The sequence below is a fragment of the Phyllostomus discolor genome, chromosome 1, assembly GCF_004126475.2.
Source record: "Phyllostomus discolor isolate MPI-MPIP mPhyDis1 chromosome 1, mPhyDis1.pri.v3, whole genome shotgun sequence".
Classification (NCBI taxonomy): domain Eukaryota; kingdom Metazoa; phylum Chordata; class Mammalia; order Chiroptera; family Phyllostomidae; genus Phyllostomus; species Phyllostomus discolor.
In genome coordinates this window covers 132,288,842-132,311,101 of record NC_040903.2, presented here as the reverse complement: position 1 = coordinate 132,311,101, position 22,260 = coordinate 132,288,842, and the positions used below count along the sequence as shown (strand labels likewise).

Genomic DNA, 22,260 nt, shown 5'->3' with positions numbered 1-22,260 from the left:
GAGGATGGTGATGCCATTTATAAAAATAGAAAAAACTCATATAGATTGTGTAGACATTTCATTTTAGAAAGAACAGATCTAACAACATGCTAATCACCTATTTTTCTCTTTTCTCCAAAGTCTCTTTCTACCACAATGATGCTTCTAAAAAAAGACACATTGGAGACTTCCAGCCAAGATGGAGGCATAGGTGGATGCACCGTACCTCCACACACAACCAAGATTGGAACAACAACAATTTAGAGGCAGAATAACACCCAGAACTGACAGAAAATTTATCTGAATGGAAGTCGGACAGCCAAGAGGTTGAAGTAGACCCGTTCATCCAGACCGGTAGGAGGGGCATAGACAAGCAACCAGGCGCGGCGCAGAGAACAGGGAGATTTGGGCGGAAAAGGCAACCGGGAGCACATAAGGCATTTGGGGCGCGCAAGATCGCAGCGGGTGGACCCTAAGCATGCAAGCAGCAGCTGGCAGACCCAGTGAGGCAGCGAGTGTGGAGCAGGGCAGAGTGCACAACCCAGGATCCCAGGGAAGGGACTGAGGTCCCACGGAGCACGGAGCTACCGCCATTGTTCCCTCTGGACCCCACCCTCACATACAACGTCACAATCTAGCGACTGGGGTGCCCAGCCCTGGTGAATACCTAAGGCTCCGCCCCTCACCGTAACAGGAGCGACCATACCAAAAAAGAAAAAAGTGAGAGACATGTCTCAAACAGAAGAACAAATCAGTGCCCCAGAACTCATCCTTTTGAGCCACCAAGAGATAGCTAACCTATCAGATGCACAGTTCAAAACTGGTGATCAGGAAGCTCACAGAATTGGCTGATTTTGGTTGCAAATTAGATGAACAAATGCAGGCTACCATAAAAGAAATGAAGGAAAATGCACAGGGAACCAATAGTGAAGGGAAGGAAACTGGGACTGAAAACAATAGAGTGGACCAGAAGGAAGAAAGAAACAACCAAGCAGGAAAGAATGGAGAAATAAGAATTCAAAAAAATGAGGAGAAGCTTAGGAACCTCCAGAACATCTTTAAACGTGCCAACATCTGAATTATAGGGGTATCAGAAGAGGAAGAGGAAAACCAACAGATCGAGCATGTATTTGAACAAATAATAAAGAACTTCCCCATTCTGGCAAAGGAAATAGACTTCCAGGAACTCCAGGAAGCTCAGAGAGCCCCAAAGAAGTTGGACCCAGAAGAAACACACCAAGGCACATCATAATTACACTAGCCAAGGTAAAAATGAAGGAGAGAATCCTAGAAGCAGCAAGAGATAAGGGGACAGTCACCTACAAAGGAGTTCCCATCAGACTGTCAGCTGATTTCTCAAGAGACCTTACAGGCAAGAAGGGGCTGGAAAGAAGTCTTCCAAGTCATGAAAGACAAGGACCTACATCCCAGATTGCTCTATCCAGCAAACCTCTCATTCAGAATGGAAGGGCAGATAAAGTGCTTCTCAGATAAGGTCAAGTGAAAGCAGTTCATCATCACCAAGCCCTTATTTTATGAAATGTTAAAGGGACTTATCTGAGAAAAGAAGATTAAAAAAAAAACATGTATAGTAAAAGGATAGCAAACTCACAATTATTAACAACCACACCTAAAGCAAAACCAAAAGAAACTAAGCAAACAACTAGAACAGGAACAGAACCACAGAAATGGAGATCACATGGAGGGTTAGCAACAGGGGAGTGGGAGGAGGAGAGAGGGGGGAAAGGTACAAAGAATAAGTATCATAGATTGTAGGTAGGAAATAGACAGGGAGGGTAAGAATAAGTATGGCAAATATAGAAGCTAAAGAATTTATAAGTATGACACACAGACATGAAGTAAAGGGGGGGAGTGGGTGGGAGAAGGTGTACAGGGTAGAGGGTAATGAAGGGGGAAATGGGACAATTGTAATACCATAATCAATAAAATATATTTAAAAATTTTTTAATAAAATAAATAAATAAATAAATGAAATAAGACACATTAGGTAACTTACGAACACATATCCATACAACTAGTGATTGGACTTAGAATCAAGAAAAAGTATCTTAACAACAACAGAACACATGCGTTCTTTACTAAGACACAGAAAACTTGTAACCCAACATGCTTCTCTTTTCACTTTAGCTGCTAGGAAATCTAAGAACCAAATTCAATGCCTTACAGCTCATCTCTGGAATCTGATAATGTTTCCTTTCTTTAAATAGTAGGCCTTCAGTTCTTTATCACTAACTGTTCTATTTCACATTTTATTCAGTTCTATAAGCCACGTAAAACCGTTTAGATGCAAAATAATCCTTAATAAAAGAAATGTTGATGAAAAGATGGCTTGCAGTGTCTGAAACAGCTAAGCAAATTAATCAGTAACATTGCTTATGTAGATAACCTTTTGGTAAATCACTTCTTCAAAAATAACAAAGGTAAAGTATTTGAATGAGGTCAAATAATTTTTCAAATGAGATTCAAATTAAAGAATTACAAATTCAAGAGTATATACAAATTAAAGAATATGAGTCTAATGTCATATAAAATTAATAATTTTGCGTATCAAACCTTAAAAATATATTCAAATACCACATTACTTTATTTTATAGGTAATTTACAGGTGACAATGACTCAGGCATTTTCAGCCATATCTGTTCAAGTTAATCTATACCACTTTTAGATTATTTAGTTAATGATCATATAATATTTATTTCTTTCCTCACACATTATCATTTATATCTACTGAAGACGAGTTTTTTATTTTTCTGATTTAAGATATTTTAATATAATTTCCTTTGTGAAAAACTAATATATTCAGGTTGGAGATATATGAAATATACTTCAGTAATCAATTGATTTTTTTCTCTAAGTACAAAAAATTTAAAAATGGAAGCCAAGTTGCTTTCTACGAAGCCAACTTTCAGTCTCATTCACTTATAAGAAGATATTATCATCAGCATTTGATGTCCTGTGTCTTGGAAACTGTTATGTATGTTTCGGGATTTGGGGGGTTTGTTTCAAGCAGATATGGAAATTAGGTAAAGTCATTCCCAACAGACAGCAAACAAACAGGGTGCACCTTTGACTTCTGCTTACTGAAGAATTTCCAGGCCATGGTGAGAGAAAAGTGAATCCAGGCAGAGCCAGTAGAATCCATATGTTGAGAAAATGACCTGACAGTCCATGAAGACCAAGGTAAGTTAGTTCACAGAACAGAGCATCCAAGAGGAGACAGCTGCATATAGTGACAACTGAGGAAACTTGAGAAAATCCCCTTCCAGTATGATCATAACACATTGTAAGGAAACTTCTTAAACAGCAGAAGGAACTATGTGAAAGAACTTGAGAGAACAGTACCAAAGGCTTACGTAAGACCAAGACAGTACCTGTTCCCAAGAGCTGGGTGGGCTATAAAAAACACCCCTCATAATTAATAGGGCATTTGGGTAGAATACATACGAAAGTATTAATACTCAGGCAGGTAATAATTAACCCTAGATGGACCCATTCAACAAACTGTAAAAGCGAGACATGAAATGATCAAACTGTTTCCAGGCAATTTAACAGCATCCCAGAAAAAAAAGCTCAAGACTTTATAAGAATACCAAAATACCTAGTAGCTAAGAAGGTGAAATTCACAATATCAGATATCCAAAGATTATTCAATGTACAAAGAAGCAAGAAAACAAACCAGGATGAGAGAAAAATCAGCTGATTGATCCAGATTTGTCAGATGTTAGGATGAGCAGAGAACTACTATGTTATTTTAATTGTATTCTTTTTTTTAAAAGATTTTATTTTTTTATTTTTAGAGAGGGAAGGGAGGGAGAAAGAGAGAGAGAAACATCAATGTGCGGTTGCTGGGGGTCGTGGCCTGCAACCCAGGCATGTGCCCTGACTGGGAATTGAACCTGTGATGCTTTGGTTCACAGCCCATGCTCAATCCATTGAGCTACATCAGTTAATTGTATTTGTTATGTTCAAAAATTAAAGCATATAAGAGATACAGACAAAATAATTTCCATATATAATATATACACACAAAAAATGAACTACATTAATAACTATGATGTCTGAGATGAAAATGAACTAGATAAACAGACTGCATGTAGCAAAAGACTAGTGAACTTTAACACCCAGCAATAGGGACTTCCGGCAAGATGGAGGCATAGGTGGACGCACCGTACCTCCACGCACAACCAAGATCAGAACAACAACAATTTAGAGGTAGAATAACATCCAGAACTGACAGAGAATTTATCTGAATGGAAGTCAGACAGCCAAGAAGTTGAAGTAGACCCGTTCATCCAGACTGGTAGGAGGGGCAGAGAGGAGGAGCGGGCGCGGGTCACGGCACGCAGAGATAGGGGAAAACTGGGCAAATAAGGCAACCGGGAGCGCGTAAGCCTTCTGGGACGCGCAAGATGGCAGCGCAGTGGTGGACCCTGAGTACGCAAGCAGTGGCTGGGGGACCCAGTGAGGCAGCATTGTGGACCAGGGCAGAGCGCACAACCCAGGATCCCAGGGGGTTAATGAGGCCCCAGGAGAGCGGAGCTACTGCCATTGTTCCCTCCCGCCCCCGCCCCGACATACAACGTCACAATCTAGCGACTGGGGTGCCCAGCCCCAGTGAACACCTAAGGCTCCGCCCCTCACCGTAACAGGAGCGACCAGACCAAAAAAAAAAAAAAAGAAAGAGAGAGAGACATGTCTCCAACAGCTCAATCCCCCAGGACTCATCCTTTTGAGCCACCAAGAGATAGCCAATCTATCAGATGCACAGTTCAAAACACTGGTGACCAGGAAGCTCACGGAATTGGTTGATTTTGGTTGCAAATTAGATGAAAAAATTCAGGTTACCATAAAAGAGATGAAGGAAGATGCACGGAGAACCAATAGTGAAGGGAAGGAAACTGGGACTGAAACTAGAGTGGGCCAGAAGGAAGAAAGAAACAACCAACCAGGAAAGAATGGAGAAATAAGAATTCAAAAAAATGAGGAGAAGCTTAGGAACCTCCAGAACATCTTTAAACGTGTCAACATCTGAATTATAGGGGTACCAGAAGGGGAAGGGGAAAAGCAACAGATTGAGCATGTATTTGAACAAATAATAAAGGAGAACTTCCCCATTCTGGCAAAGGAAATAGACTTCCAGGAACTCCAGGAAGCTCAGAGAGCCCCAAAGAAGTTGGACCCAAGAAGAAACACACCAAGGCACATCATAATTACATTAGCCAAGGTAAAAATGAAGGAGAGAATCCTAGAAGCAGCAAGAGATAAGGGGACAGTCACCTACAAAGGAGTTCCCATCAGACTGTCAGCTGATTTCTCAAAAGAGACCTTACAGGCAAGAAGGGGCTGGAAAGAAGTCTTCCAAGTCATGAAAGACAAGGACCTACATCCCAGATTGCTCTATCCAGCAAACCTCTCATTTAGAATGGAAGGGCAGATAAAGTGCTTCTCAGATAAGGTCAAGTGAAAGCAGTTCATCATCACCAAGCCCTTATTTTATGAAATGTTAAAGGGACTTATCTGAGAAAAGAAGATTAAAAAAAAAACATGTATAGTAAAAGGATAGCAAACTCACAATTATTAACAACCACACCTAAAGCAAAACCAAAGAAACTAAGCAAACAACTAGAATAGGAACAGAACCACAGAAATGGAGATCACATGGTGGATTAGCAACAGGGGAGTGGGAGGAGGAGAGAGGGGGAAAAGGTACAGAGAATAAGTAGCACAGAATGTATGTTGAAAATAGATAGGAGTAGAGTAAGAATAGTATGGCAAATGTAGAAGCTAAAGAACTTATAAGTATGACACATGGACATGACTAAAGGGGGGGATATGGGTGGGAGAGGGTGTACAAGGTGGAGGGTAATGAAGGGGGAAATGGGACAATTGTAATAGCATAATCAATAAAATATATTTAAAAAAAGACACAGCAATAGAAACTATCCAAGATAAACAGAGAAAAAAGATTCCAAACAAATTAAAATTTCAGTACTTTTTCTGCTATGAAGCTGTCCAATATACAAATATTACTTTCTAATATAGTTATCTAATATATATTTATTAATAAGCTAGTAAATTTCAAAAAGAGATTTGAAAAATAAGTGGGCAGCCCTGGCTGGTGTGGCTCAGTGGATTGAGTTCCGGCATGATAACCAAAGGGTCACTGGTTTGATTCCCAGTCAGGGCACATCCCTGGGTTGTGGGCCAGGTCCCAGCTGGGGGTATGCGAGAAGCAACTGAATGATGTTTCTCTCCCTCTTTCTTCCTCTTTTCCCCTCTCTCTAAAAATAAATAAATAAAATCTTTTAAAAACCTAAGTGGAGAAAAAATGGCTAAAATTTCCCCAAACTTTATGAGAACTATAAGCCGCAAATCTAATAAGCCCAGTGAACCCCAAGCCACAGAATATTTTAAAAATTGCATCACAGCACATATTGCTCAAAACTAGTGAACAGAAAAAATCTTAAAAGTAGCCAGAAAACCTGGCTGGCATAGCTCAGTGGATTGAGCGCGGGCTGGGAACCAAAGTTTCCCAGGTTCGATTCCCAGCCAGGGTATATTCCTGGGTTGCAGGCGATAACCCCCAGCAACCGCACATTGATGTTTCTCTCTCTCTCTCTCTCTCTCTCTCTCTCTCTCTCTCTCTCCCCTTCCTTCCCTCCCTAAAAATAAATTTAAAAAAATTTTTTTAAAAAGTAGCCAGAAAAAAAAATAATGTAAACATGCAGGGTAAAATACAAATAGCAGACGCCTTATCACAAACAATGCATGCACAAAGAGAGCAGAGTGAAATTTTAAAGGACAAAGGGAAAAGCTATCAACCTAGAATTCTAACAAACTAAAATCTTTTTTAAAATATTTTCTTTATTTTTAGAAAGAGAGGAAGGGAGGGAGAAAGAGAGGGAGAGAAACATCAATGTGTGGTTGCCTCTTGTGAGCCCCCTTCTTGGGCACCTGGCTTGCAACCCAGGCATGTACCCTGACTGGGAATCAAACTGGAGACTCTTCGGTTTGCAGGCCAGCACTCAATCCACTGAATCACACCAGCCAGAGCCAAAATCTTTCAAAAAAGAAGAAAAAATACTTTTTATACCAACAAGATCATAAGGAATCTACTACCAGATCACGACCACAGAAAAAATGCTGAAGAAAGTCCTCCAGACATAAATAAAAGGACACTGGGTGGATGGAAATATCTGTCTCTGCAAAGAAATGAAGAGCACTGCAAATAGTGCTACATAGGTAAATACATGCCTTTATCTTAAAATTTTTAAAAGATAATTGCTTATTTGAACAAAATAAAATAGTGCAGGATTTACAACATGTGTAAGTAAGTATATGACCAAAAGCATAAAAACTGGATTGAGAAATTGAAATACACTCTTGTAAAGTTCTTATACAATATCAACAGTGGAATAATATCACTTAATAGTAGGCTCTGGTAAGTTAGAGATGCCATACCATAAATCACTCAGCAATCAATAAAATGATTAAAGATTATAGCTAATCAGCCAACAAAAAGATAAAAATGAACCATAATTTACTCAAATAATACAAAAGAAGACCAAAACAAAGGAGGAAATGGAAACTGAGAACAGACTTGCCAAAGACAAAACACAGCAAGATGACAGGCTCTAACTTAACCAAATCAATAATAACATTAAATGTGCATCATCCAGATCTCAATGATGAATCACTAGTCAGATTCTAAACAGAAAAATTACAAATAAGGAGACTGAATCCATGATCAAAAAACTCCCACCAGAATGAAATACAGAACCAGGTAACTTCACTGATGATTAAAAAAAAAACCCAACATACCAATCCTTCTCATACTCTTCCATATAACAGAAAAGAAGGGATCATTTCCAAACTCATTTAACAAGGCCAACATTCCCGATAACAAAGGCACTACAAGAAAAAATTAAAATATCCCTTAAGAACACAGATGCAAAAATTCTCAACAAAGTTTAACCAACCAGAGTCAACACTGTATTAAAAGGGTCATAATCATGACCAGGGGGCATCAATTCCATCCATGCAAGCATGGTTTAACATCCACAAATGAATCAATTCATCACATTAACAAAATAAAAGATAAAAATCATATAATTGTCTGAATAGGTACAAAAAAAGCATTTGACAAAATCTACATCCATACATAATGTGAAGTCTCAACAATGGCACTTTTCACAGAAATAGATAAAAACAATCCTACAATTTGTGTGGCACCACAAAAGATCCCAAATAACCAATGCAATCTTGTTTTTTTATTGATCTTAGAGAGAGAGAGAGAGAGCTTGCAAAAGAGAAATACCAATCTGCTGTTTCACCCATGCACGCACCCACAGGCTGCCTCTTGTATGTGCCCAGACCTAGGCTCAAACCTGCAATCTTGGCGTATCGGGATGACACTCCAACAAACTGAGCTACTCAGCCAGGGCCTGTCAGTGCAATCTTGAAAAGAGCAAAGTGGGAGGCATCACACTCCCTGGTTTCAAACTTTATCACAAAGCTATAGTAATAAAAGCAGTATGGTATTGGCATAAATACATATATCACTAGAACAGAATAGAGTCCAGAAAAAGATCTATGCATAAGTGGTCAAATCATTTATGACAAAGGAGCTGAGAATATATAGTAGGAAGAAGATAGTCTCATCCATAAATGGTGATGGGGTAACTGGACAGCCACACGCAAAAGTACAAAACTAGATCCCTATCTTACACACATGCAAAAATTAACTCAAAATAGATTAAAGACTTGAATATACGACCTGAAACCATAAAACTCCTAAAAGAAAAAACAGGCAACATGCTCCTTGGCATTGGTCTTGGTGGTGATATTTTGAATCTGACCACGAAAGCAAAAAATAAACAAGTGGGATTACATCAAATTAAAACGCTTCCGCACACTCTGGCAGGTGTGACTCAGTGGATTGAGTGCTGGCATGCAAACCGAAAAGTCACTGGTTCGATTCCTAGCCAAAGCACATGTCTGGGTTGCAGGCCAGGTCTCCAGTTGAGGGCATGAGAGAGCCAACTAATAAATATTTCTCGCACACATTGATATTTCTCTCCCTCCTCTCTCCTCTCTCTAAAAATAAATAAATAAAATCTTTTTAAAATAAACAAATAGCCCTGGCTAGTGTTGCTCAATAGATTAAGCACCAGCTTGTGAACTGACAGGTCACCAGTTTGATTTCCAGTCAGGGGACATGCCTAGGTTGCCAGCCAGATCCCTGGTTGGGGGCGAGTGAGAGGCAACCAACTGATCCATGTACTTCTCACATATTGGTGTTTTTCTCCCACTCTTTCTCCTAACCCTCTCTCTAAAAGTGAATTTTAAAAATCTTTAAAAAATAATAAATAAATTAAATGCTTCTGTACAACAAAGAAAACCACCACCAAATTAAAAGGCAACCTATTGAATGTGAGAAAATATTTGAAAAGCATATATCTAATGTGGGGTTAATATCCAAAACATATAAAGAGCTCATACAACTTTACAGCAAAATAACAAACAACCCAACTAAAAAATGGGCAGAGGAGTCCTGGCTGGTGTGGTTCAGTTGGCTAGATTGTCATGCTGTAAACCAAAAGGTTGAGGATTTGATTCCTGGTCAGGGCACATGGCTAGGCTACAGGTTTGACCCCCGGGGCGGGGGGGGGGGGGGGGGGATGGATGACAGACAACTGATGGATAGTTCTCTCTCACATTGGTGTTTCTCTCCCTCTCTTCTCCACCCCCCCCCTTTCCTTTCTCTAAAATCAATAAGCATGCCCTTGGGTGAGATTTTAAAAAAATTGGGTAGAAGATCTGAACAGACATTTTTCTCAAGACATAGAGAGGGCCAACAGGTATATAAAAAGGTGCTCCACCTCACTAATCATCAGGGAAAAGTAAATCAAGTCCACAGTGAGATATCACCTCACACTTGTTAGGATAGCTATTATTAAGAAGACAAGACCTAAGCGTTGGCAAAGATGTGGAGAAAAGAAAACCCTCGTGCACCATTGGTGAGGATGTAAATTGCTAGAGACACTATGGAAAACACCTGTAAAAATTTAAAAAAGACCTATCATATGACATAAAAATTTCATTTCTGGGTATATATCTGAAGGAAATAAAATCACTACCTTGAAGAGATATCTGTACCCCCATGTCCACTGCTGCATTTATAATACGCAAGACATGCAGACAACCAAAGTGTTCCTCAACAGATGAATGCATCAAGAAAATGTGTGTGTGTGTGTACACACAAACATACTCACACAATGGAACATTATTTGGCCATAAAAAAGAAGCAATCCTGCCATTTGTTACAACACAGATGAATCCTGAGGGCATTATGTTAAGTCAAGTAAGTCAGAGAAAGTCAAACACTGTTTGATTATATAAACCTAAAAAAACAAACTCCATAGAGGCAGAGAGCGTAATGGTGGCTGCCAGAGGAAGGAGGTGGCAGTAGGGAAAATGAATGAAGGTAGTCATAAGATATAAAATTCCACTCATAAGATAAATCTGAAGATGTCACCCAAATATCTCAATTAAAGGGTTGCAATTATTAGATAAGATAATAAAGTAAAACTCAAACATATGCTGTCAACAAAAAATCCACTTAGGAGATTTAAAAGACAGGAAAATATATGTACTACTAACAATAGTCAGTGAAAGTGGAAGTGGCTACATTACTATCAAAGGAGATTCCAGAGCAAAGACTATTATGAAGGAAGAAGAGACCATTTCATAATAATAAAGGAATCAATTTATCAAGATGAAATAATAATCCCAAATGTTTAAGAACCTAATAACGGACCTTCAAAATACATGAAGCAAAAGAACTGCAAAAATAAATAGACAAATCCACAATTATAGTCAGAAACTTCAGCACCACCACCCCACCTCCAGTCAATAACTGATAAAAACAAGTAGACAGAAAGAAATGCAGCAAGAATATTCAATATAGAAGACTTAACTCTCTCAAGAAACTTGTCCCAATTGACATTTTCAGAACACTCAACCCAACAACAAGAATATATATTTTTTCAAATACATACGGAATACTTACCTATCAAGTTAAAACATTCCAGACTATCAAACTTTAATAAATTTAAATAATTCAAGTCATAAACACATGTTATCTGACTATAATGAAATTAAACAAAAAAAAAAAACAATAACAAAGATATCTGAAACTAAAGAATGCAATTGTAAATAATGCATGGAACAAAGAAGAAAACAAAAGGAAAGTTAGAATACATTTTAGATCTAATTAAAACTAAAAATACAAAATACTGTTACTTGTGGAATTTATAATAGGGGAAATTTTGTATCATCAAATAAATGCCTATTGTAGAAAGAAAAACGATCTTAAATTAATAAGCTCAGTTTACATTTTAAGAAACCAGAAAAAGAATGTATTAAACTAAAACTAAAAAAGAGGTGCTGTTTGTTCAAAACCCCATGAGATTACATAAAAGGTGATTCTGAAGAACTAAAAGCAGAAAAAAAGGAGATAAATATCAAAACAGAAAGCAATAAAATAAAAACAGAAAAATAAAAGAAAATCAGTTAAGCTCCAACCAATTCTTTTAGAAGATCAATAAAATGTGAAAGGCCTCTAGTCTGATTAGGAAAAGAAAAACTTATTATCAACACTAGAAATAAGAGGGGTGACATCACCACAGATTCTACTGATGCAAAAGGATAAGTGAGCATTACAAAAAACTTTATACATATAAATTTGACAACTTCCATGCAATGAGAAAATTCCTTAAAAAACACAAACTACCAATACTCATGCAAGAATGAAGAAATAACCTGAATAGCCCCTCTGTCTATTATAGTAGTTCTGAAACCTTCCCTCAGAGAAACTCCAGACTCATAAGGCTTTACTGCTAAATTCTAACAAACATTTAAGGAAAAATAATACCAATTCTAAAGTGAACACTTCCAGAAATTTTAAAAAGAACATTTATAATACTATGAAACTAACATTACCTGTTATCAAAACCAAAAAAAATTACAAGAAAAGTACAGACCAATATCCCTCATGAACATAAATACATATATCATAAACAAAGTTTTAGAATATCAAAACCGACAATACAGCATGTCCACTGAGTTTTAATCCCAGGATTGCAAAGTTGATTCAACATTTGAAAATCAATTACTATAATTCATCATATTAACAAATGAAAAAAAGAAGAAAAATCTGTTCATCTCAACAGAAGCAGAAAGTATTTGAAAAATCCATTCCTGATGAAACTCAACAACCCAATAGAATGAAAGTTTTCAACATAATAAAGGTTATCTATAAAAAACCTACAATTATCATACAGTGTGGTAAAAACTGACTGTTTAACCAAGATCAAAAACAAGACAAGAATGTCCACTCTCACATCTATTCTACACTGTACTAAAGGTTCTAGTGGAGTTCGAAAAGGCAGTAAAAATAAAGGAAAGGAAGGTTGGAAAGGAAAAAGCAAAACTGTCCTTTATGCACAGAAGACATTGTCTATGTAAAAAATCCAATGGAATCTACAAAAAAAATTAACAGAACTAATGAAGAACAAGTTTTCAAGATACAAAAATAATATAAAAAATTAAATTTTATTTTCTTACACCAGCAACAATCAGAAATGGATATAGAGGTGTCATTATAAGAGCATCAAAAGTAGAAAATATGCAGGAATAAATAAAAAGATGTATAAGACCTGCACATTAAAAACTACAAAACACTGCTAGAGAAATTAAAGAAGCCCTATATAAATGGACAAACATACCTTGTTCATGAGTCAGACTGCAACATTGTTGTCAGCCTTTCCCTAATTGACCTATAGATTCACCATACTCCTGATCAAAATACCAGCAGGAAAATTAATCTTTATTTTACAAACTGACAAGCTAATCTTAAAACTCATATTGAAATGTAAAGAACTAGCATAACCCCCCAACCCCCAAAAAACATTGAAAAGGAAGAACACAGCTGAAGGAACAACACTACCTGATTTAAAGATTTACTATCAAGTTACAGTACATAAAAAAACATTGTGAGCCCTGGCTGGTGTGGCTCAATGGACTGAGTGCTGGCCTGTGAACCAAAAGGTCACTGGTTCAATTCCCAGTCTGGGCACATATCTGGGTTTCAGGGCAGGTCCCCATTTAGGGGCACGTGAAAGGCAAGCCAGTTAATGTCGATTTCACATAGATGTTTCTCTTCCCTCTCTCTAAAATTAATAAATAATTTTTTAAAAAACAAAAGGACATTGTAGTATTGGAACCAACACAGACAGACCACAGAACAAAAGACAGCATCCAAAAATAGATCCACATATATGACAACTGAGTTTTTGGAAAAAAATACAAAGGCAATTCAGTAGTCTTTTCAACAAATGGTGCTGTAATGATTGGATATCCATGTGCAAAAAATAAACTTTGATCCATATCTCATACCATGTTTACAAAGTAAACTGAAGATACATCATAGACCTTAATACACATCCTAAAAATGTAAATCTGCTAGAAGAAATCATATAAGAAAAGCTAGGCTCTGGCCAGGTAGCTCAGTTGGTTAGAGCATCATCCAGATATGCCATGGTTGCTGGCACATACAAGAAACAACCAATGAATGCAGATATAAGTGTAACAACAAATCGATGTCTCTTTCTTCCTCTCTCTCTCCAAAATCAATTTTAAAAAAGGTAAAAAAAGAAGGAAAATTAGGTAAAAGGTTTGAATAGACACTTCAAAGAAATTATACAATGGTAAATAAGGACACGAGAAGCAGCTCGATGTTATTAGATATTAGGGAAATACTGATCACAACCCGTACATAGTTCTTACAGTGGTTGAAATTAAGAAGACTGGCAATACAAAGTGGTGTTAGTGCATCTGTGGATAAACTGGTACTCTCCATACACTGCTGGTAAGAATGTACAATGGTAAAAAACATTATGGCAGTTTCTTTAAAAAGTTAAACATGCAACTGCATATAATCCAGCCATTCCACTCCTAGGTATTTATCTAAGAGTAAAGAAAGAATGTGTTTATACAACAAGTATACCTCACAGAAGCTTTATTTGTAATAGCTGAAAACTAAAAACTCACATGTCCATCAACAGGTGAATGGATAATCAAATTGTGGCATATCCATATAGTGGAATACTTACTACTCAGCAATAAAAACAATGTAGTAGTGACATATTCCATAACAATACTTGAATAATACTTGAACAAAATAATACTATTTTGAAATTTGAGAAATTGTGGAAATTTGAGAAATTTCAAAATAAGGCTGAATAAAAGAAACCAAACAAAAAATAGTGTATACCATATTTTTGCCATGTATAATGATTACATACCATGGGTATAATAATGTCATGTATAATGCACACAAACACATGGGTGCACAATATACATGGGAGAGCATCATACACAGCAAAATACGGTAATGCTGTATACATAAAACTCTACAAAAAGCAAACTGTTCTAGAGTGACAGCAGATCAGTGACTGTCCAGGTAAGAGGAGGGTTGGTGCAAGTAGGGGTAGAAGTAAGGAATTCCAAAGGTCATTTTATGATGTTATAGATGTACTTGTTATCTTGATTGTTATAATGGCTTCACAAAGTGTGTGTGCATGTGTATATATACATGTGTGTATATTATATATACATATATTATATACACATGTGTATATGCACTTAGCATATACTTATATATATGCTTATATGCAGTATATATACTGTAGCATATAAAAGCATATATGTATATATACAAAATTACTCAATTATATGCTTTAAATATATGCAATTTATTGTATGTCAATTATATCTCAATAAAGCTATTAGAATGATCTAACAATAATCAAAATATTTATTAGCTAAGTAAGAACTCCATTTCTTCTTTTTAAATGAAAAACACTGAAATGTTGAGACTTTTGGTTAAGATGATGGCACAGGCAGACACGACTCACCTCTTTGCACAACCACATCAAAATTATGGCTAAAATATAGAACCACCATCATTCAGAACCATCAGAAAACAGTTGAGTGGAAGTGTGACAACTACAGAGTTAAAGAAAACACATCCATTCATACTGGTAAAAAGGTCCCAGATGCTGAACAGGCTGGTCTCTCAACCATGTGTGGTAGATTAAAATCTGAGAGAGATATCTTGGGAACATGGACTCCAAGCCCCACACCAGGACCCCCAGTCCAGGGGTTCCAGTGTCAGGAGGACAAGTCCCCACAACTTCTGGCTCCAAAAACCAGCAGGGATTGTAGCGATGGAAGAAACTGCTAGAACCCCAAGCAGCTCTTTTTATAGAACCCACACAGACTCAGACTCACTCTCTCTTAGCTTTAGTGCTGGGGTGGCAGCTTGAAGGGCACCAATGGTATACAGGGAGAGACTGAAGATTCTGGCATTAGGGAGAGCAGAGGCCATTGTCCCTTTTCTGAGCCCTTCACTCACAGAGCCAGAGCTGGCAGGCTGGTTCCATATCTGAGACTCCATCAACTTGGCTAACACTGTTTGACCCACCTTGGAGATCCCCAGAGACTCTGCCCCACCCAACCTACAGACTCACCCAAGCTGCTTTTCCACAGAGTGGCTCCTCGTGGCTCAGGCTGCACAACTTCCTAAATCCTATCAAACAAGCAACAGCTGGCCTCAGTGAGCCCCAGGACAGGCACTAACAGCAGCCAGCCTAGGTTCTCAGCTTGGCTTTGCCTGGGAATCTCCAAGCCCAGCACAAGTAGCAGCCTCCTCAGATTGCTTTGTAGCTCAGGAAGGGAGGCTGTGGACAAAACACACGTGGGGGCTGACCTTGGCCTACACCATCTGGGAAGCCCCAGGACCATGGCACCCAGTTGAAAGCTACAGACCACATCGGAGCACCACCACCCCTCCACTGCACAGCTGATTCTTCACTGAGGGTAGAGATTGGTGGTCAGTGGTCATAGCCAGTCCTTGCAGCTGACTGGCCTGGGCAAATCCCTCCCATTGATCTACCAACAGCAACCAGGGCTCCACTACAAGAAAAGGGTGTACTCAGGCCACATGAAGGGTGCACCTCCAGTACCCCACTTGGGTGATAGGGGAGGCTGTGCCACTGGACCCTACAGGACACCTACTACATTAGGCCACATTACCAAGACATGGAATCAAAGTAGCTCTAGCTAATATACAGAAACAAACAGAGGGAGGCTGCCAAAGTGAGGAGACAAAGAAACATGGCCCAAATGAAAGAACAGATCAAAACTCCAGGAAAAGAGCTAAATGAAATACAGATGAGTGAAGAACTATCAGATGCAGAGTTCAAAACACTGGCTATGAGGATGCTCAAGGAACTTAGTGAGAACCTCAGCATCATAAAAAAGATACAGTCAGAAACAAAGTTTTCACTAATTGAAATGAAGAACAATTTATAGGGAACAACAGTGGAGTAGATGAAACTGAGAATCAAATGGATGATTTGGAACATAAGAAAGCAAAAATCAACCGATCAGAACAGCAAGAAGAAAAAAGAATCCAAAAAAAAGAAGGCAACCCTGACCAGTGTGGCTCAATTGGTTGAGCATCATCCAACAAAGCAAAGAGTCTGGTTCAGTGTCTGGACAGGGCACATGCTTGGGTTGCAGGCCTAGAGGTAATCTATCGATGTTTGTCTCACATATCAATACTTCTCTCCCCCTCTTCCTCTCTCTCTAAAATAAATAAATAAAATCTTTACATAAAATTTAAAAGAATGAGGGTAGTATAAGCAGCTTGTGGGACAACTTCAAGAGGTCCAATAAGGGGTGTCAGAGGAGAAGAGAAAGAGCAAGAAATTGAAAACTTATTAGAAAAAATGATGAAAGAAAAAAATCCCTAATTGGGGGAAGGAAATAGACATGCAAGTCCATGAAGCACAGAGAGTCCTAGCCAAGTTAGACCCAAAGAGGACCACGCCAAGACACATCATCATTAAAATGCCAAGGGTTAAGGATAGAGAATCTTATAAGCAAGAGAAAAGCAGAGTTACCTACAAAGGAGCTCCCATAAGATTATCATCTGATTTCTAAAAAAACTTTGCAGGCAAGAAGGGACTAGCAAGATGTATTCAAAGTCATGAAGGGCAAGAATCTACATCCAAGATTGCTCTATCTAGCAAAGCTACCATTTAAAATGGAAGGGCAGATAAAGTCCTTCCCAGAAAAGGTAAAGCTAAAGGAATTCATCATCACCAAGCCCTTGTTACGTGAAATGTTAAAGGGACTTATTTAAGAAAAAGATCAAAACTATGACCATTAAAATGGTAACAAACTCACAACTACCAACAACTGAATCTAAAATCTAAAAACAAAAACAAACTAAACAAACCACCAGAATAGAAACAGAATCACAGGTATAGGGATCATGTGGAGGGTTATCAGCTAGGAGAGGAAAAGGGGAGAAAGGGGGAAATGATGCAGGGGTCAAGAAACATTATTGGTAGAAACAAAATAGACAGGGGGAGGTTAAAAATAGTGTAGGAAAGAGAGAAGCACTATGGACATAAACTAAGGGGTGAGGATTGCTGGAGGGAAGGGGCATACAAGGCGGATAGGGGCAAAGGGGGGAGAAAAACAGGGACAACTGTAACAGCATAATCAATAAAATATACTGCAAAAAAAACACAATGAATTTTTACCTTGCTATAGATGATTAAAATTAACATTTAGTCAATATCCACCATATGCCAGGCATTATGTTAGCCACTTTATGAACTTAATGTCATTATCTTAAAGCTGTTAGCTGCAAAAGGTGGAGACATGGGGTAGTAAGAGAAAAACAAAACTTTAGAAACTAAACAATGCTTTAAAATTTTTTTTTTTACTTTTTCTCATCCTCACCCTAGGATATGTTTATTGAGAGACAGAAATGTTCTTAAGGATATTTTAGATGCTTACATACAATATATGCTCTATTTTTTAAAAGCCCATAAACTACTGAAGAGCAAAATGCTTTTTATTTATTTTATTTTTTTAAAGATTTTATTTATTTACTTTTAGACAGGGGGGAAAAGAGGGGCAGAAACATCAATGTGTGGTTGCCTCTTTCACGCTCCATACCAGGGAACAAGGCCTGCAACCCAGGCATATGCCCTGACAGGGAATCGAACCAATGACCCTTAGGTTTGCAGGCCAAGGTTCAATCCACTGAGCCACACCAGCCAGGGTGTTTGTTTGTGTTTTAATTATTGTTTTGTTTTCAAACCAAGGAAACTAGGTCATACAAAATATGTGGCATTTGTGACCTCTTAGACCATGTCTCCCACATGGAAGAAACTTGTCTGCCAAAAAATTATATATGAACCACTCCCGCACTCTATATAATTAAAGAGCTATGGCTTAATTTAAGAAATGTCAACATCCACTGGAATTCAACTTTACAGCTCTGCCTTTAACCAGCCTACAGTTTATCTCAAGTAGGTGTCAAATTCCATTAAGTCTTCAATTTCAAACTTCCATTATCTGTGATACATCTCCTACATTCACACACTCCTTCTGTCTCACTCTCTCAGCCAAATCTTTTCTTCAATGAGTTATCTCTCAAGTACAATAAGGAACAGAAATAAAAAGCTCACAATCTTAACTATATTTAGGTTTACATTTTCTTGAAAACTGGGCTTCTTTTCATACCACTAAACTGGATTCAAGTGCTTTCTTCCTATTCCACAGGAATAAATACAACGTATTTGTGATAACAATTTCCTGTCATAAATGTAGGAAGAGTAAAAACCAAACTGGAGATACGAAATCTGGGCTCCATTCTGGCTCTGCCTCCTAGTACCTGGATGACATTCCCAGACTTCAGCTTTCTCATTAGTAAATAATGAAGGATAATATCTACCTGTAGGGGTACTGTGATCATTAATTATAATTTATGTGAAGTCATTTTGTAAAGCACCATACAAATGTTAGGTGTTACCAGTGATATCCTCGTGGTATGAGTAAACAATACAGCAAAGAAACAGGCACTCAAACAAAGGAATTATATCACTAAATAAACAATTTTCAAAACAATTCATTAGAAAGAGAGCTTCAGATAAACTCTAAAGTAGGATTCAGACAGTTAGGTTCAAAACTCCATTCTGCCATTAACTCTGTATTAACACAAGCAAACTAACTGTCCTTTTCACCTAAAAAGATCCAAGTACTGGACCAGATATCCCATAAGTATTATTACAGCCTTTATCAGCCTACGAAATGACCCAGTATCCAAAAGATTCTAACTCCATATCCATAACTCAGAGTGCTCTTTGGTTTGCTAGCAAAACAGAGGTATAGGGAAACAGACGGTAAGAAAATTTTTAATTAAATAAAAGTAGAATTCTGTGCAATTCTCTAGAAGCAAAGGAAGCTGTAAACTACTTGATTGCTATAATTAATAAAAGTTCTAAATGAAAGTAGTGACGAACAAGGTGCATTAGCAAAGGGCGGGGCTCTTTCCCACAAGTTTTTGGGAACCACCCACTTCCCAAAGAGGTGTAACTGCTTCCTCCAAGCACTCACTGGCCAAGAAACTTGAAAGATTAAGGTTTATATTGTTCGAGAAAGAACTTTTTCCTTTTCACTTGGGTGGGGATGACGGTAGTCATCCATCAGACAAACATATCCTATAAACTCCATTATCCACAGGCACCAAGTCTCTCGAAAGTCTAAAACAGATTTGTTTTTAGAGAAACCCTAGTTTTAAAAAAAAAAAATGACTTCGGACGATTACCTCAAAATTAGGTAACCCTGTGTTAGTGCTGCCAAGTTTTCTCTTCCCCAAATTAACCGCCCTCCCGCGTCCCTGCAGAGGCGACGCCTCACCCTCTACCTCCGCACCCCGCCGGCACTGGGGGAAGAGTCCCCAGGGGATCCCAGTGGAGGGAAGACCCGGCAGCTCAGGCCTCTGGGCACCGCCACCCCTCGCTCTCCTCACCGATGACGATGCGCAGGTGCTTGAGGCGGGTCAGCGCGTCCTTCTTGGTGTCCAGCACCTTCTGGGTGGATTTCTTCACGTCCCCGTGCGGCTTCTTGGAGAACATCCTGCCGCTGCCGCCGTCACGGCAGTCTCCAGCCCCCTCCCGGCCCGGTCCCGCGGCGGAAAGTGGAGGGAGTGGGCAGGGAGGAGACTAGCGTGAGCCGTTCATTCACTCCCCAGCCTTGCGGGCCCCAGAGCAGCCGACTCCTCCCAGATCTTCGCTGGGGCCGCCACCTCCACAAGGCTCGCGCCGCGGCAGCAAGACACTTTCAGCTGCGGCTCCAATATGGCGGATCCCTTCTCCCAGCCCTGCATGGAGCAAGGGAGACCCGGGTAGGTCGCCCGCCGCCGCCGCCACCGCCCGCTTCCTGCGGCCGCCGCTCGCCACCACTGGCCGGGGCTCGGGACCGTGTGTCGCGGGGGTGGGGCTCTGGGAGGCAGCAACACTACTTTCTCCCTGAGGCCCCCTTAAGGTTAAAACGTCTTTAGCAGCTTAGACCCGGCATAGGCCAAAAGGCGACCGAGTGTAGTGATAGTGATAGGATTTCACGACTCTGCCGTCAGTGGAGAATGGTCCCCGTGGCAACCGCCTTCTGACGTCTGACGTCAAGTTTTCTTGACGTCATGCTAGCGTGAGATCATTCATGGCATTATCCATCCCCCTTTGGTTTCATGAGTAAGCAGCCCAAGGAGGAGCCCAGGAGAGTCAGAGAAGGTAATTACTGCGTGCGTTATTTTAAGCAAGTGATTCGTAGCCAAAGTCCCAGAGTAGAATCTTACACTTTTTGTTTATAGAGCTCCTTCATCGTCCTGGCTGGGTACTTGGTTAGAGTCCATTTCCATATGCCAGAGTTGTGGGTTCTGATCCGGGTCAGGGCACATAGAATAATCAACCAATGAATGCATCAATAAGTGGAACAACAAACAAATGGACGTTTCTCTCTCCCTCCCTCTCTTTCTCTCTAATAAATAAAAGTTTAACATTTTTTAAAAAAATATCTTTATCCTAATAACTTATGAAGATAAGTTTACTCTATCCTAATAACTTATGAAGACAGCTCCAAAACATCAAAGCAGGTTTGCAACGTATTTTAGATGCCAGTTCTGAAGGCATTGGTTGTAATACTCCTTCATTTACTAATATGAATTTTTAAGGGATTTTTGTTTGTTTTGCAAAGTGATGATTAACAACTTACTGCAGTTTAAAGATTTATGGTAGTATAGTACAGCCTTTGGTTAAAATTGGCTTGCACAAATAAATGAGTTCCCTTGAAAGCATGCTGTAACAGAAAAATTACAGAGAAAAGAAATATCGAGTACTTTAAGGGTGAATTTTCCTGATAGGTAAAGAGTTCACAAACCCAGGAGAAAATTAAGGCACAGGTAGAAAAATTAGTAAAGAACATGGAAAAAATAACAGAAGTATACACTCATAACTAAAGCATGTGAAAAATATTCACTCAGTAACTTCAGGAATCAGATTAAAACAATAGTTTTTTATTTTTTCCCTGTTTTCTCTCTTTTTTAAAAACAATGTTTTAAAGCAATTTTTTAAAGTTTTTTTTTTATTTTTAGAGAAGGGAAGGGAAGGAGAAAGAGATGGAGAGAAACATGTATGTGTGAGAGATACAAGATCGATCGCATCTCACACGCCCCCACCAGGGGACATGGCCCACAACTAAGTTATATGCCCCTGCCAGCAATTGAACTGGTGATGGTGACCCTTCTGTTCCCAGTGGATTGAGCACTGCTCAATGCTCAATCCACTAAGCCACACTAGCCAGGGCTAAAATACTTTCTAAACAGCTTTATTAAGGTGTACTTGATATACAATAAACTGCACATTTTCAAAGTTTCCAATTTGGTAAGTTAGACATTTGCATGAAATCATAAAAACATCATCACAATCAAAATAGTGAACATGTCCATCACCCAAACCCCCCAGATTTGCCCCTTTCTTATCCCTTCCTCCCATTCCCCCACCCCTGGTCCCCAAGCAACCACTGAACTTTCTGTCACTTAAGAGTTTTCATTTTCTAGAATTTTATATGAATGTATGTATGCAGTATACTCTTTGGGGGAGGGGTCTGGCTACTTTTACTCAATATATATAATTTATTTTTAACCATAATGTTTTATCAGTCAAATTAGTAAATATTGTTTTTAAATTAGCCATCTTACTGATGGTGAGTGCAAGTGGTGATTTTTACTCATTTATTTTTAGAGAGGGGGAAGGGAAGGGGAAAGAGAGGGAGAGAAAC

General features: G+C 38.8%; 1 protein-coding gene across 1 annotated transcript in view; it reads right to left on the bottom strand.

Moving 5' to 3' along the window:
- Positions 1–20,513, bottom strand: part of RALGAPA1 (Ral GTPase activating protein catalytic subunit alpha 1) — a 276,187-nt gene extending 255,674 nt beyond the window's left edge. The window contains exon 1 of the mRNA XM_028505505.2: positions 19,958–20,513. Coding sequence (XP_028361306.1) covers positions 19,958–20,063 — 106 coding nt within the window. The 5' untranslated portion in view covers positions 20,064–20,513. The remainder of the gene's footprint in view (positions 1–19,957) is intronic.
- Between the last annotated feature and the right edge of the window lie 1,747 nt (positions 20,514–22,260).